This window comes from Lissotriton helveticus, chromosome 4_1 (assembly GCF_964261635.1).
Source record: "Lissotriton helveticus chromosome 4_1, aLisHel1.1, whole genome shotgun sequence".
Classification (NCBI taxonomy): domain Eukaryota; kingdom Metazoa; phylum Chordata; class Amphibia; order Caudata; family Salamandridae; genus Lissotriton; species Lissotriton helveticus.
The window spans coordinates 362,670,326-362,688,195 of NC_136063.1; the positions used below are offsets into that span (position 1 = coordinate 362,670,326).

Consider the following 17,870-nt stretch of genomic DNA (forward strand, 5'->3'; position numbering starts at 1 on the left):
GGCCAGTAGTTTCCCCCCCACATGCTGGCAATGGGCATAGATGTAACACCCCCAGTACTGAATCTGTTTGGCAACGTTTCCATCGACTCAGTGGTTGGATCCAACTTACTGGTCTATCCAGCTGAAGCAGATCTCACTTTCACAAATGTTTTCAAGTGCAAACGTAGAGGGCTTCACCAAGAGCAACGCCAAACGGAAGCCGATCAACATTTAGACCTTCCTGGGGACAGACTGCCAGACTTTGCCTACTAGGGCCATTACTTCCTTCATTGACGACTGCACTGGGACTCCACTCTTCACCAACCCAGCAGTACTGAACCCTGACTTGGATCCACCATTCAGCCTGCCCTGGTCACATGCCATTGATGACCACCATTTCTCCAAAGATATTTCCAAGTTCAAAGGTAAAGCACAACCTACCTATGCCTCATACCTGACCCTCATTCCATCGTGGGCAACCTCAAACTTTAGCCTTGTCCAGGACTAGCAAGACCAGTTGCCAGATGTTGGTTTTTTTATTTGTGTCTCAGGTTTCCCTTTTTGAATTTTTGTTCATTTGGTTGTTTTTTGTTCATAAAAATAATCTCTAGGTTTACAACTAGAGTAGAATATTTATTATGTTGTGTTTTCTAGCAAGACCAGTTGCCAGTTGTTGTTTTTTTATTTGTGTCTCAGGTTTCCCTTTTGGATTTTTTGTTAATTTGGTGGTTTTGTTGTTCAATGAAAATATTCTCTAGGTTTACAAATTAGAGTAGAATATTTATTATGTTGTGTTTTCTACTTTTTAACTGCTTTAGAATTTCTATATGCTTCACACATATTCCTATCTTCGGCCAATATGCTCGGGACAATAGCTACCAGGAGTTGAACTCAGGTTTAAATTACTGAAAGCTCTAACTGGGCCTAACAAGAAGAGTGACGTTAATATTATAAATTATTGTAACTAACAATTCACTTTCTCATACTGGCCCTAAAAGTCTATTACACATCAATAAACTGAATTGTGTTTACACACCAAATACACTATTTATAGTTGATGTGAGATGTAGAGAACAGGTGTCTGTAATGCTGGCATAGGCATGTTAGCCCCCAGTCAGCATCATACATGTGTCTGTTACAGTCTTGGACCATGCAGGTCTGCCTTAAAGGAATTTGATAGGCAGCAATGTCAAAATCCACCACAACCCTTTCCAAACAAGGGTTGAATAATGACCTGTTTTTGTTTGGATCTCTTCATGCTCATTTTGTTACAGGCCTTCACATTACCTTAATGTCAATATTGTCCCATATTATATAAAGAAGCCTGCATATTACATTTTAAACACTGTAGACCTTCGTTAAAACCACACAGGTGTGCTTAATAAGAACAGCATACCAGTTACCTGTTCCCACTAATTCTAAAATAAAATGTAATGTCCTGAATTTAATGAAGGATTATGCTGGACTCAAGGAGTAGGTCTATATTGGTAAAAGTATCATAACTCCCAAAAACAAGAAGGGAATGGGGTAAAATGTGAGAAAAATCGATTTACATTCCTTCAATAATACATCACTGTTTAAAATATTTCCCACGTTGAATAAGTTGTTCACAATCAATTATCTGTTTTATTTCGCAGGACAATTACTAATGATGCAGCGTTAGATCAGCTACTATATATCATTTTCAAAATTTGAAGATACCACAGTTGACCTTCAAGGCTTTGGAGTGGGATTTCTAGCGATCTTTTACTCTATTTTTCCACACACCGATCGGCCTGCAGAAAATTGTGTTCAGCTTTGCATCTTATATGTCAAGCTTAGACCTTACCGCAAACATCACTAAAACATTCACTATGAAATGCAGCAAGCATATTGCTAAGTGGCGTGACATTTTCATAAACAATAAAAAACTTGAATTTGTTAACTACTTCTCATACTTGGGAATCGTCTTTGAAAGAAGGGGATTATGGGTTAAAGCCATTAATACTAGGTAATTGCTTTTTGCCAAAGCCATAGGAACCGTGATCAAATTCGCCAGGAAGTTAGGAAAGCATACTATCAAGGATTTGCTGACAATTTACAAAGCTAAATGCACCTAAGTTGCTTTGTATTGTGCTGGCATTTGGGGTTTTGCAAATGTAGAGTCCCTACAGCAAGTTGAGAATAGATTTCTTAAATATCTTTTAGCCATCCCGAACAGTACAGCAACGTATATTTGACATGCGAATTGGGACTGTCATACCTGTCCGGACTAATCAAAATCCAGCCGATCTTATTATGGCACAAGGTCTGGACTGGTGCTATAACTGGTCTCAATCGGGACGTGATTAACCCCTTCAGTGCTAATGACAAGGGTAACTCGTCATGGAGTTTCCATTGATTTCAATGGAAAGTCAATGGGAAGAGGGGGATGTACCTTAGCAGCCAAGTGGTTAATGACTGTTTGAGCTTGCAACAGGTACACTGTATTCCCTAGCTTGCATTCGTCGACATTTTTATGAATGGCTTACGGTTGCCCTGCGTATTTTGTTAATCCCGACAGTCTGACTCTTGTCAGAAGGAAGTAACTAAAGTTATTATGCATCAATCACCTGGAAACGATCAGATTGTCCTCCAATATTATGAAAACATCTGTCAGAGCAAATCAATTGCTCTTGACCCAACCGGGGATACAACCTTATTTAATATTTACCCCAGGAAACTATGACAGGCTGCTGCTGAGGCGCCTACGTTTAGGCAATTTCCATATTACATATCACATTCCCTCAGATAAATGATTGGTCACGCTCTCTATGCCCATGCCCTTGCGATGATATATCTGCACAATATTATTATGTTTTTTGCATGTTATACATCTTAGTTAGGTAAATATGAATTCTGCCTATTCAAAAAGTGCATAGCCTGAGACAATATCGACCTGCTTTTATCCAGTTACAATTTTTAGATTCTGAAATTGTTACTGATCATATAGCTAAATATTTCAAAGGGGTGTTCCGACACAGGAAAACTATGCAAGGCCCCTCTTTTTCTTAACTGTTTATGGATTTTACATACGATATGGCTGTGCACGCAAATTGGTTGCAGTTCTTTTTCTTCTAATTTTAATATATGTCATTTTAATATATTTCTAAACTTAACCATATGAATTGATGTAAACTTGTTCTTAATGCACAGTGTTTTTACGATTTAACACTTTTAAATCGAATAAAGTGTATTTTGATTTGATTTTTGATTCACTCCATTTGTCTTCTCCTCATCTTTTGATATGTTGGCTCAATGTCATGTTCCACCAACAACTACGTAAGGAGTCCTGAGCCTTTCTAAGTGTGTGCATGTGACAAAGGACTCACTGTTCTGTTGTTCAGAGCAAACAAAAATATTTTGATTACAGAAGAGGGAACAACATGTTTTAATCACACACATCTGAAAACACATTTGTTTAACCAGCCAAATCATGCTTTACATAGGTTCTTACCCAAGACACTACTTGCATTTGGAATAACATCTGTAATTACTGGAGTATCAATGGCAGAAATATACTGAAAATGGCCTTCTAAAGTAAGATTTAATCCATTGACGAAAACATCAACACTGGCAAGTCCTAACTGTCCCTGCAAAAAAAAATAAAGGTTGATCAATAAATTATTTTGTGGGTCCAAATACAATGATTTTGCAGATATATGTCTAGGTGTTTTTATTAGAAAGTTCAAGCAGCCTGTAGATTCTGAATAGAGGTTTCACCTACAAAATTACAGATCAATGTGTTGAAATACCCCTGAAACACGGAACAGAGTCAGTCTAAAAGAAATAATGGGAAAACCTGTGCAGCAATGTATGGTCCTCCTGTACTGCATTTGGAAAAACTGGTAGGAATTTATGGACCAATGTTTACTGAATGCAATGATATTTTGTGACTCGATCATTTAAATCTTCAACCCTTAGAAAATACAAGAATATAGAAAGGTGGTGATAGTGAGAAGACAACAAGAAATTAAATTTAAAAAAGGAAAACACAGGTTAGGGAAGGAGGAGGAATAAGGGTGCATGATGGTTAACCCGCATAAGGAATAAAAGTAGGAAAAAGTAAAAACTGAAAAGGATACAGAACAGGAAAAAACGGTAATTATCAAAAGAAGGGAGCAAAGGGAAAAGCAATGAAAAAACGAAAAAAGATTGCAAAACGTATGAGGCAAAAAAGATGGATCGAGAGAGAGATATTCCTATAACACAATAGACAAAGGAAAATAACACATTAAAAAATCAGTGAAGGATAGAGAAATATAATGTAAAAATATAGATGTAAAATTCGGGAAGTAAAATAAACTCAAAATAAAAAAAGATTTTTTGGTGTACAAAAAATATATAATCTCTACTCCCTCAATTAAAATGTGAAGATATTGGATGCTTACTTAAAAAATATGCATATGATAGAACACATTAAACCCCAAACCATGATATTCATAAATTAAATACGTAAGAAGACAATCATGAAACAAAGAAGCAGCCCCCCTACCCGAATTGATTGAAATAATGAGAAGCAGTGATATTAGCTACAATCACAAACAAGACCCGGAACAACTGAAGACTGGCTGATGGATGGGAGGATAGGATGGTTAGTATATGCAAAAATGTATAGAAAACGTAATGCTGAGTATTGTAATTCAAACTGTAGGTTTCAAGCTGCTAAGTGTGTTACAGACAGTGACAAAACTTGGGACCAAAGTTACACAGGATGATAAGATTTAAAGGTCAAGACTACCGATTTACATTAATTTCTGATTTAGAGAATATATATAAGGCTCCTCAACTTTTCATGAAGGACGTGTATCTTGGAAAAAATATAAACTTACACAGGTGATCTCAATTTATAACATTGTATACACAGGTGGAACTTTCTTAAGTATGATTGTGTATAGTATATTTTCTGCGTTGTGTCAGAGGAGTACTCAGTGTAGTTCAATGGAAATTGGGTGTACACCCAATGAAGTGGAACTTACTGCAACTTCACATACAAATCTGTTTTTTCACATTTGTTGTCAATGTACATTGCATTTAAAATACTGGTGCACGTTCTGCCCACTGTATAGAATAGTAAAACATATACCACAGTTTATATAGCTGAAGAAGCCACTTGTTAAAGAAATAAATCATAAGGAAAAATATATCGAAATTAAATTGTGTATGAGTTTGTAAATCAAAAGATTCATCACACACTTACAAATGATCATTGAATGTATTCAACCTTTGAAAGAGCTTTATGGATAAACCTGAATTGTTTTTGGGAAATAGTTAAAAGAAAACATAGTAATATGGTGTTCTCTTCCATCTCCTTTCACTGCATTTGCCAACTCTGACGGCACTGAGTTTGGAAGCATACGATATTGAGTAGGGACTCTAAGAAAGAGGATTTTTATTTGGGATGGGCAGACACACTGGAAGGCCGTTGGCAGAAGGCTAAGGCAAATTAGCCTACTGGAGGTTCATGCAGGTGAACGGTAACCTTCTAAAAGTTACTATTCCTAAACAGTTATTTAAAAACATTAACCTTTTTATTTAATTGAATTTTCAATAAGCATTAAAAATAGTTTCTGATTGACTTTTGAAGTCTTTCCCTGTCAAAAGTTACAGATTAAAGTTATTTACGAGAATAGCTTTTGGAGGCTAACCATTGGAGAAAATGGAACTTTAATTTTGCACATGTTCCACTTTTAAATATCATTCATTGTGACTTGTGGGAAACAAGGTGTACTTAGCGGTGACTTATTAGTACTGAAAATCAGGATTTCCCAGCTGTCAATAAAGGTTCATTTTGACGGTTTTTACAGCAGGTGTTTAGGCTCCTGCAGACAGGCTCTACATGTCTGAGGCCACTTTTTACAAGCCATACCCGTGGATGGCACAGTAGATGCTGCAGTACACAAGTGACAATTACTTACCAGGCCTTACGTGCATTTTCTCCAACATGTACTAGGGACTTATAGGCAAGTAAAATATGACAATCATTAATTATTCAAGTATGCACAACACACTTTGGTCTTTTAATTATTCCCAAACTGTGACCAAGGCATCTGCCGAATCGCGTAAGGAAAGGGAAATATGTGCTGCTGCCTTCTTAATAAAGGACTTCCTCTGAGAAATGGGCCTCATTTGTTTTACCTTGTTGTGATGACTATTGGTGAGCTGCTCCATGCTCACTGTTCCATGAAGCCGGCCGCCCTGAAGGGTCGGTGGCTCCTTGTGCTTGGAGACTGTGTTGGTATATATACATGGTGTAGAGCACAATAAATCACCTTGCACCAGTTCCTGGGGTTGCCTCGTTTCTTTTGAAAGCCATTCTTCTGAGACTTCTGTTTACCACATATATATATCGCCATAGACTGCACGTCGCCCCGGGACGAAATGGACATGGATCGAAGCCCCTGCTGCTCTGAAACGCTCTAACTCATACCTCAATCAGGAATCCACCCCCTTCTGCATCAGTCTCACTAACGAGCAGGGGCGCTAATTAAAGGTTCGACCCTCGAGCTCCCGGGGACCATCCAGACGTGGCCATCTCTTCCCCGTATTTGCCAGGGATATACCGTGGTAACACCGCCTGGAAGGAAGGAATAATCATAAACCATTTGTCCCTACTTTCGTGTAAAAACTAGATGTGGCCTGCACTTATCAAGAGCCATGAGTATCGGAGTGCGATCATTGATCCGCTGGTATATTTCAGCTGAACCTCCGGGCAATGAACTATATCCCTGCGCACCCCATATTTTGATCAGAAGGAAAAGAAACAGAACCTTCTCCCTACTGAATTGGATCCTTCCTGCTTACCATCTGTGTATAATACGGACCCTCTTAAATCTGGAATTTTTTGAAGCCCCCTTGATTACAGCCTGTGTGTTCCCCTCCCCGGCCACATCCGTCTGCCCTGACGAAGGTGCCTTTCATCGAAACGCGCGTCGGCGCTACCACCTAGGACGGCAACGCTATACCATCTGTTTTGCCCCTTCCTTGTTGCACCCTGGTCCTTGCAACCATAAGTTCATCAAGCTGTTGCAGGCCCTGTGAAATCCATCTGGTTGAACGGTTTGAATGTGTATGAGTTTGAATGATCCCCTTGAAGGAGTGAGTGTTTGTTGAACCCCCCTAAGTGCCCCGGAGTGTTTAGGAACATTGAACGGTATTATGATGTCTTCCCCCTGATCTGATATGAAATATTACATTGATTGTTTTTTATAAATGTTTAAATATCTAATGTATGATTATCTTTTTATAAATATGTGCTCAAAAATCAATAAAAATATATATTTTTCTTAGAAAATATGATTTGAATTCTTGGCTCTGAGACCCGGTAATGTTGCCCCTTCCTTAACAGAATTGGATCCCTTGGAGGACCATTGGATATTCATTCAGGCAGGGTGTTCTTCTCTATTTGTTACCACATATATATATATATTCATGTGACCAAGGCCTCTGTGAAGGCCGAAACGTTATGCTGAGGTGCGCCTTCATCACGATTGAATAAATCACTGCTCACCTGCACTTGGGTCTCCTCTCTTCTTCTGCGCCGTCGGTATCCGTGATTGGGCTCCAGGCGAGAGAAAGCTGAGATTGTTTCATATATATATATATATATATATATATCTATATATATATATATATATATATATATATATATATATATATATATATATAGATATATATATATATATACACAGAAGAATAGGTTTGATGTACCAAATTACACATATATCAACCTGCGGAAATGTGTGTGTCTACATATATATATATATATATATATATATATATATATATATATATATATACATATATATATATATATATATATATATATATATATATATATATATATATATATATATATATATATATATATATATATAAATAATATATATATATATATATATATAAATAAATGATACCCACACATATATATATATATATGTAATTATATATGAATCCCAAAGTGCCTGAAGCTTTTAGGATTTTGCAAAAAACGGGGAGACAGGTCCCGGGACACAGGGTCGGCTGGACCATAGAGTAATTTTTAGAAAAAGAAATGCCGGCCCTGCAATTTATTTCTGATGGCTACTTAATTGAAGCAACAAACCAAACCTTTGTTTTGATTTGTATGGTCTGATTTATTTAAACCATTCACTTTTTTTATAAATCTCATCAACTTAAAACATTAATTGCATGAGAAAAACACTACATCTACACAGTACAACATATACATATTTTTTACCACATTTAACAAAAAAACAACATTCGTTCATTCAATGTACATAAAAATGTAAATACATTAATACGAGAAGCGTTAGTCTTTGTGTGATGTTTACAAAAATAAATTTTGAAAGTGAAGCTATTCACAGAAAGGAAAAAGAAACAAATTGATTGTAACAAATACAGATTCCTCAGTGGTCTGGTTAATACACCGATCAATTAAATCCTTCCACGCCTGTGCCGTGGGGAGTGCACCATCACCTGCGTGAAATATAAACCTTCATTGCAACGTGAGGCGAGTGTTCCTAAACTGGTTAAGAGCATTGCACAGAACTCCTACTTAAATGTACAGCACGCAGAACCTCGAGTGCTACCTACTATAGGTTAAGAAAAGTGCCGTATGTGACATTAAACACTCGACTTTACTACAAAGAAAAACGAACTTACTGGCATCTTATCGGACTACAAATCCCAGAAATGATGGTGCGATACGGAACTCATCCTGCGCATACCATGTGATTTGTGCCAGTAAATATCCGAGAAACTGAAGATGCCTAATTAAGTGTTTCCTGTTGGCAGCCCCTGATGATGGGATTCCTTCCCTGAAACGCCTCGGGCAAACATTTTAATTGCAAAGAGTGGAAATGCGCGGATAAAGAAACCCGGATGGCGGAGAACTGTTGAGTGCCTCCTAAAAGCTTCAGGCACTTTGGGATTCATGTAATTATATATGTATTATTATTTCAAGGTATGTAGATGTGACGTTAAGAATTGTAATCTATACTTACCTACATGCCCTTTTGGCTCCTTTATTCTGTCAATTTGATGTTCCCTACTCAATATGGTGGACAACAGCCACCAATGAGAGAGGAGACTAGTGAGAATTTTGTTCTGATAACATTTGCGTGTGGATGAGTGCTGCGTATTTGTGGAACAACTGATGGGCTATCAAACCCGTGGCCATTCGCATGGACCAATATTTAAGAAAGGTTTTACTGATGAGTTATCTCCCTACACACAAAGGAGGACCCTAATTAATACATCATACGAAGTATTGGGAACATTCCAACAACTTTTATATACTTCGAAAGCCCTGAAGTAGTTCAAGTTATCTATTTGAACAAAACGGATTGGCTGGATGTTTTATATGCGGAAATAAAAGGACACCTATCACTACGACCGTGTGCTTCATTTTAGATAAGAAGATTACTGGTGCACCATTTCAAATCAAGTACAACAGAAGAAGTATTGGCTGACACTGCTGAAGAAATCTGAGTAAACAGAATTGGTGGGTCCTAGTTGATCCTGCAATAGATCAAAAGATGCAGCCATTGTACATACTGAGAATTGGAAACTTTAACTGGTGAAGTGATTACAGTATTCATACCCAGGTCAAGGCATAGTATGTTCAATTCAAAAATGCTTTTGCACACCTAATAGGAATTTACCTAATCTATTATGTTCCAGTTTCGTGTTAAAAGTGTGAAGAACAAGGGAGGAGCGCGGCGGTGGCGGCAAGATGGCCGCAGCCTGAAGAGCTCCGCAACGCCGAGGAACGTCCGCTCTTGAAGAGTCCCTTTCGCCGCAACGTTGCTGTCTGCCGAGGAATGTACATGTGTCGGATTATGCCACGATCGTCTAGGCACGTTTCCGGCTGATTTTACAGCCATTTTGACTCTTTTGCTTGATGGTTTTCTCTGCCTCAATGCCCCCGGAGCTTGCCTCCGCCATTTTGTGTTTTCCCGCGGCTGCGCTCTATTAACTGATATGCTGCCTTCTTCAAAGCTCACATGCTGGTTATCATTGCTCCCACTTTAACATCGATTTATTTGGAATGAAGCACCATTTTGTTACTATCTCATGATAGCTAGTGCCTCCACTTAAAAGCTGGAATATTTCTCCTGTCAAACTGTTAGCACTGCTTCTTCATCTCAGATTTTTCTTGTTTGATGGAGTGCTGGACTATATTTCAACTGGTCAACTGAAACAGGGCATACTTGTTACAGTGCTGTCTAGACTCCCTTGCTTGCTAGTTTTCTTCGCCTCAGTGCCCCTGGAGCCTGTTGACCCCCATTTTGTGCTTTCCCGTGGTGGCGCTAAATGAACTGCCTTCTTCAAAGCCCACATGATGAACTGGTTACTATTGCTCCTACTTTAGCAGTGATGATTTGTTTGGAATGTATCACCATTTTTACACTACTTCAGTATAGGTAGCGCCTCCATTTATATTCTGGAAATATTTCTCCTGTCAAGACATCAGTACTGCTTCTTCATCCACAACATTTCTAGTGCTGGGCTTTATCACAAATGGTCAACTGCTATGAGTGGCGTTACCACATATTTATTAGCCTTTTGGTTGTACTGCCCTTTAATATTTATTGCTCAACAGAATAATTTTTGTCAAGCTGTATTATTCTTTTCTGACAGGAGGCCTTCTTTGTGCGCTGCATCTGTGTGACCTGGTGGCTTGATATCCTTTTGTCTTTGTTTGACTACATTTAGGGTGACTTGGTTACCTTTTCTTGGCCTTTACCAACCGCGTTTGGTGTCCGCCTCTACCACCCTTTTTACCATGGATCACTCGCAGTCCAACAAGAAGCATGGAGGTGCCCGTGTTTCTTCTGGAGGTCGCAAAGACTCTACAGCTAATACCAGCAAGCGACTTAAAAAGTATCCTTTCTCTCCATCTAAATCATCTCTTCCCCTCACATTAGAAGATGATATGAACGAACTGCGCCTCATTCGGCCCTTTATGTCAGACACCACCGCCACTATCCAAAGAATTGAAGAAAACTGGTCAGGCCTTGAATTAAAACTCTCTGATGCCAAAAGGTTAGCGATGCACAAGATGTCATTGCTAAGGTTGACAGTCTCACCAAAGAGGTCACCCAACTCAAGAAGACTACAGAGGACTTGGAAAATTGTAATCAACGTAATAACCTACGTATCTATGGAATCCTGGAGGGTTCTGAATGTGCTGATATGGTCCCTTTTCTGAAATCTCAAGTCTTGCAGATTGTTGGCCTTCCAAAATCAATGGACTTCAACATTCAAAGGGCGCACAGACTGGGGCCTCAGCATACATCTTCTTCTTCTAAGCCAAGAGGTATCATTGCCTATTTTCTCCTGTACTCCGACCTTATGGAAATCCTAAATGCTGTTAAACAACATAAACAGATGTTATGGTCTGGCCAAAAAATCTTTTTCAGTCAAGATGTCTCAAAACCAACAGCCAGTCGACGTAAGGAATGTCTTGATCTTAGACCAGTTTTGAAATCCATGAATGCTAAGTACGGTCTCGTACACTCCTGCTTCTTCAAAGTAACCTATAAGGACAGAACATTCTCGTTCGAGGATCCAGCTGACCTTCGAAAGTTTATCCATACTCATCGAGGAGAACTTATGGAACTTAGCAAGAATTGATTGAATTACTATATGTTCTCCATGCCTACTTGTCTCCCTTATGTCATTGTCTGGCATTTCTTATGTTAAATCCACATGTATGTTTTTTTTTTCATTTAATCTTTTTTTTAGGTTTTCCCTGTAGCTGGTATGTGGTAGAAGATTTGTGATTTCATCATCCGTTTGTCCAAAATGTATGCTTCGTCTCATTGCTTTATTCCCCAACGTTTGGTAAGTCCCCTTCCTTTTTGTCTCATTTGTTTTATCATCTTCACTTTTGTAGCTTCCCTCCCTTTCCTCTTCATTGTCTTGTTATAATCGATTCGTTTTCTCTCGGTGTTCTCTTCGGTGGAGTGGCCGTCTTGGTTTTTGCCGTCCCCCCTTCCACATTAATGTTTGCTTTTTTCTTGATTGTTATGGCTTAACCCATCTGGCTTTCTGTCATCTCCTCTTTTCTGGCTCTTTCCATGCGACTTGTCTCCTTTCCTTCACTACTCCTATTTCCCTTCCTCTTTCCCTCTTTTCTCTTTTCCTTTCCCTCTCTTCTTATATTGTATTCCTCTTTTTCTTCTCAATTTATTCCTGTGTATCATATTTTGGTAGTGCTTGTATCTCTTTTTCTTTCCTACTGCTGGCAATTTTGTTCTTGTTTACCCTTTCCAACATTCTCTTCTTTTTTCTGTTTTCAGCTTTCGATTGTTTATAGTTCTCCCTATCTGCTCTGGTTCTTCTTCTTTGGTGGTCATATGGACCATTTTCTTCTCCTTTTGCTCTTTTGTGCTCTCAACACTTTTTTAAATAAATTTTTCAATCTCTTTCTCTTTTCTCCTACTCTTTTTTGACTGCGCTACATTCTTTCGCCTACTCTCATTCAATTGTCAGGAATGAGTGGTCTCCGCATTTTTTCTTGGAATGTTAAAGGCATTTGCAATCCTATTGAAAAGCAATGTGTTTTATCTCATTTAGCGAGACTAAAATGTCAAGTTGCTCTGTTGCAAGAAACGCACCTTACTTTACAAGCTCTGTCTTCATTGTGTAAAACAATGGTTAGGAGAAGCCTTCTGCTCTCAAGCTATTAACAACAAAAATGGTGTTATAATTTAGTTTCATAAATCGTTGACTGTTCAGTTATAAAATGAGTTTCATGACACTAATGGTAGATAGTTGTTTTTAGATACTATTGTTAACAATGTACAACTTTCCTTTTGTAATGTCTATTGCTCTAACGGTATTGATTTAACCTTTTGGAATGATTTCTCCTCACTTCTTTCCTCACATGCAGCTGATGATTTAATTGTGAGTGGCGATTGTAACCAACTCATGGATCCCTTTTTGGACCGGAAATCACAAACGAGATATATCCCCAATAAGATGAAAAACTCATTTCACAAAACCATCTCTTCCAGAGGCCTTATAGATTCCTGGAGAATATCCCATCCAGACTCCCTTGAATTCTCTTTTTTTTCTCCAGTGCATGCATAACACTCCCGTATTGACTATATTTTCCTTACTCAACATGCTTTCCAATTTATGAATAACTCAGAAATAGGTTCTATTCCTATTTCTGACCACGCCCCTGTTATTTTGGACATGGATTACCCCTCACCTAAACTCTCTCCTTTTAGATTCCCACTTTATTGAAGACTTTACCCTTTTCATGGACGAATTCTTCCACAATAATCTTAACTCTACCTCTGATTTCCACTTTATATGGGATGCCTTCAATTCTGCCGCTAGGGGCTGTATTATTGAGTTTGTATCCCTAAAGAGGAAAAAAACCCTCTCCCAATCATCTCGCATCCTTAAACAAATTAAAGATCTTGAACATCTTTACTTCACCACTAACTCCTCCAAAACACTATCTTCTCTTATCAAAGCAAAATTGCAGAACAACAAACATTCCTGGGACTCTGCTTCTAATAACCTTCTCAAATTTAACGCTAAAATGTATGGAGGATGTAACAAAGCAGGTAAATCACTTGCAAACTATTTTAAAATTAAAAAGCAAAAATCTAAGATTATAGCTATTACTGATTCTCAGGGAGTTAGTAAATCCACTGATGCTAAATTCCTTGACTGTTTTCTTCAATACTATTCCTCCCTCTACACTCCAGAATCCAGTCCTTCTTCCGCACAAATTGATTCTTTCTTTCAATCTATCCCCAAATCCCTTGTTAATCCTGAGGATCTCTCATCCCTTGACATTCCAATTTCAGAGAAGGAAATACTTAATGCTACTCCCCTTCTGCCAAAGGATAAAACACCTGGTCCAGATGGCTTTACTGTTCGTTTTTATCTCCACTTCAAGAATGTTTTAATACCACATCTACTTTCCTTGATCAATCCCTTTCTTGCTAAAGGTGAATCTAGAGGCTCCTTCACACAGGCTAGACTTTGCCTGATTCCTAAAAAAGATAAGGATCCTTCCCTTTGCAAAAAATTTCGGCCCATCTCCTTAATTAACACAGATTGTATAATCTACACCAAAATTTTAGCTATTCGGATTAATAAAGTTATCCCTTATCTTGTCAATATCTATCAGTCTGGATTTGTCAAAGGTAAATATATCACTGATAACTCGGGAACTCTTCTTAATATCATACACCTTGCTTCGAAGATGAACTCCCCTGTTGCAGCTATCACATTAGATACTGAAAAAGCATTCGATAGGGTCAGTTGGAATTTTATGTTTGGAGCGTTGAGATGGCATGGTTTTAGTCCCCCCATTATGCATTATATTCAACTGTTGTATTCTGATCCTTCTACTTCTATTTGGGTAAATGGCGTCCAATCTAAATATTTTTCCCTTCACAGAGGAACCAGACAAGGCTGCCCTCTTTCCCCCCTTCTTTTCATTCTTGCATTAGAACCTTTCTTAGAAAAAATTCGGTGTTCATCATCCTATACTGGCTTTACATGCTAATAGTGATCTTCTCCACATGTTTTTTCATTGTCCATTGGTTAAATCCCTTTGGTCCCGCATCTGGTCAAAATTAAATGATATCTTAGTCACAAAGTATCCCTTTGAGATTGTGCATATTTTTGTAGGTGGTTCTTCTCCTATATTTCATTGTAATGTACTTACATTTATAGATCTATATATAGCTATTTCTTTTCAGATAATTACAACCAATTGGAAGGATACTTCCAAGATTTCATATAATGCTTGGTGGACATTGTTATGTCACCACCATAGACTTGACCGTGCCTATGCCACCACTGTACCTTTACTAATCAAAAGAGACTTGTTATGGTCACCTCTAACTGATTTCCTTTCCAGACATGTTTCCTGAATTTTACCTGAACTTCACCCTTTTATTCCCTACACTTTCAATGACGTTTATTATTGCTTTTCATTTTCATTTTTACTTCCTTATAGCAATTTCAGGTATTGACTCTCTTCCCTTTCCCCTCTCTTTCTTTCTCTTTCTCTTTTTACTCCCCCAGAAAACAAAATACCTTTAAAAAAGCTTTTTTCCTTGGTATAGTTTTTAGACCCCTTTTAAGGATTGTATTCCATGTTGTTGCATTTTAATACTCTTTTATCTCCTTTCATCACCATTTGTTTTTATAATGATGTTTTACTTTGTATATCTTCTTCAATAAAGCTTTATAAAATTAAAAACAAAGTGTGAAGAACAAATTGCTGTCCTCGTTTTCTTTCACTTCACTAGGCACATCTCAAATTTGAAATCAAGTTGACCATCCAGGTTGAACAGCTAGCATTAGTTTTCCCAATTGCATATTTCTTTAGTATCTGCAGAACTGCTGCATACTCTAGGGCCTTGGTTTGTAATATGTTTATCAAACAGTAATAGTTTCTGATTCATCGTCCTATGCACATTTGTGTTTCTGCGAAAAAACAAAAACATGATTCTTACTGAACTCTCACTATCTTTCATGGAGTTTAATATTTGCTGCTATGTCATTACAAAGACATACATTTATGCATCATGAAAATGTATAATACAACTCATACATCTGGACAAAACATGATTCACTTACTGGTGGAGTTCTGCACTGTATTTCAGTCAATGAACTTGCAATAACATCACAGGGGTTGCCATTCACAGATACTTGAGATTGTTCATCAAAGCCATTTCCAGTAATTGTCAACAGAGTTCCCCCTAATTAAAAAAATTTATTCAGTCAACATGTGTTCAATGTAATCTCAATGCATCTAAAAGGTACTGCATCGGGTGCAGAAGACTTTCAAACCTTCTTGATTTGCTATTCATAGAAGTATCTGTATGGATTATTTTATTTTATTTATTTATTTTCCTTTTTGTAAAACACCACATGCATTTGTAAAACCTCTGGGAGTCATGCTTGATGCAATAGGAGTAGCAATTGCAAAAGTATTACTTCAAATGTGTTAACTCTTTATCTAATAAATTATCTGGAAGTGTGTCACTAAATGTGCTCCCATTCTGAACCCGCTTTTCTAATTGTCTGTGAATAACATGACTGAGTGTCCATTCAATTTCCATGTGATTGGTTGTTTTTATTATTGACTTATTTGCCCTCACAATTCAGTCTTATGTTTTACACTTTATCAAACATTACTATAACAGAAGAGACAGTAGGATCAACACACTATCAATTAGAACAAAAAGCACCATGACAATTCAGTCTTATGTTTTACACTTTATCAAACATTACTATAACAGAAGAGACAGTAGGATCAACATACTATCAATTAGAACAAAAAGCACCATGACAATATAATCTAATCATTATTATTATAGTTAGGTCTGGATGAAATTTGTGTCACTTTCGTTATGTGAAATTCCTAAAATTATGCTGTAGCACTACATTGGATATTTATTTGCCATTCGCAATAAAGATTTACTGTGAATGCTCCATTCCACTTAGGAACAATACAAAAGTCAGAGGGCAAGAGGCTTTTTTCTTTGCATGCTTTTAGCCAGAAGTCATCCTCATGTCCAAAGTCAATGCAAACTGACTTTCAGCACCAAATGTCAATTTTGCACGTCACATAAATCCACATAATTTTGACGGATTTCATGTAACTGCTCAAAAGTAAATTCCGCACACCCCTAATTATAAATATGTATATTTGTATTGCTACATATTATCTTGCATTATATTACATTATACATTAAATTATGTATCATAGCCAATCTTATTGTACTGTAAGTAAGTATTTTTTATTGCTTGATTAATTCAAACCATTGCAATATATAAAATTGCAAGTTATGAAAACCACAATTTCAAGTAATATAATCGACCACTCCAAAGCATAAAGTGCAAGTCCATAGACGTATACGACTTCTAAGGAGGTGCTCTTCCCTCATTATAAACAAACTGAAATACTTCAGAATAAGCATAATCAGTCACTAGTACAAGTATGATTAAAATGTATAGTATAAAAGCCCATAATGAATCATAAAACAAATAAAGTGCATATATATTTCAGTTGAGGACACAACCAACAGTCTTAGAAAGTGCTAGTTCATAACTATGGCTGAGAAATGGGCCCTTATATCACTATGTCAAACCCTATAAACGGTCCGCCCTCCACCCAACTGGTCAATATCAATATCATTAGTAGTACTATGAAACTCAATGTCAGTGTTCTTCCATCTGTTTTGCAGCGTAGATGAGGAACCTCAGTCCCTTAACAATTGAATGGAGGTCCCATTTAAAAGGGTAATCACTGCTGGACAGCATGACCTGAATTGGAGGGCTCCTAGGGCAGGCCGTAGGGTTGATTACCTTTGGACTGCGAGTGCCAGGCACACACAAGGCAGGTTCAGTATGCTTTCTTGTTCCTATTCACATAAGTGACTATCGTCATTGGGCCAAGTTTGCCTCCAGGAGGGAACCAGGTCCTCTGATCGATAAACACCAAGACGTATGCGCATCAGTGTATATTTCATTGCCACACAGACGTGAGCAGTCAAATATTTCTGTGGGCCTCAAATGGTGCATGATGACAAGATCACCAGCACATGATGTTTGTTTGCTAATTCCGCCTTATCAAGCCTTCATGATGAAAGCTTGACCGCTTTATTGGAAAGCCTCTTAAATGCAGCATATTTCATGGGTGCGTCCCTGCCATCACAGAGTCAGGTTTGCAGATCTCAGCCTCCAGCATCATTTTACTAAGGCCCCTTTCCTTGCTGGGCGATGTTGAGGAGGCCAACCTCTAGCCCTACTTGGGCTTGTGAAACATGCTTTGGTTTGCCAAACCGCTTTTTGAAAAGGTTCAACTGTAGTCGATTTAGGAT

At 37.8% G+C, this 17,870-nt stretch overlaps 1 protein-coding gene across 1 annotated transcript in view; it reads right to left on the reverse strand.

The window, feature by feature from the left end:
* LOC144827999 (fibrocystin-L-like) overlaps positions 1-17,870 on the reverse strand; it is a 1,093,512-nt gene that overhangs the window by 582,631 nt on the left and 493,011 nt on the right. Inside the window, exons 31-32 of the mRNA XM_078686146.1 lie at positions 15,622-15,743; positions 3,455-3,590 (exon numbers count right to left, since the gene is read on the reverse strand). Coding sequence (XP_078542272.1) covers positions 3,455-3,590; positions 15,622-15,743 — 258 coding nt within the window. The remainder of the gene's footprint in view (positions 1-3,454; positions 3,591-15,621; positions 15,744-17,870) is intronic.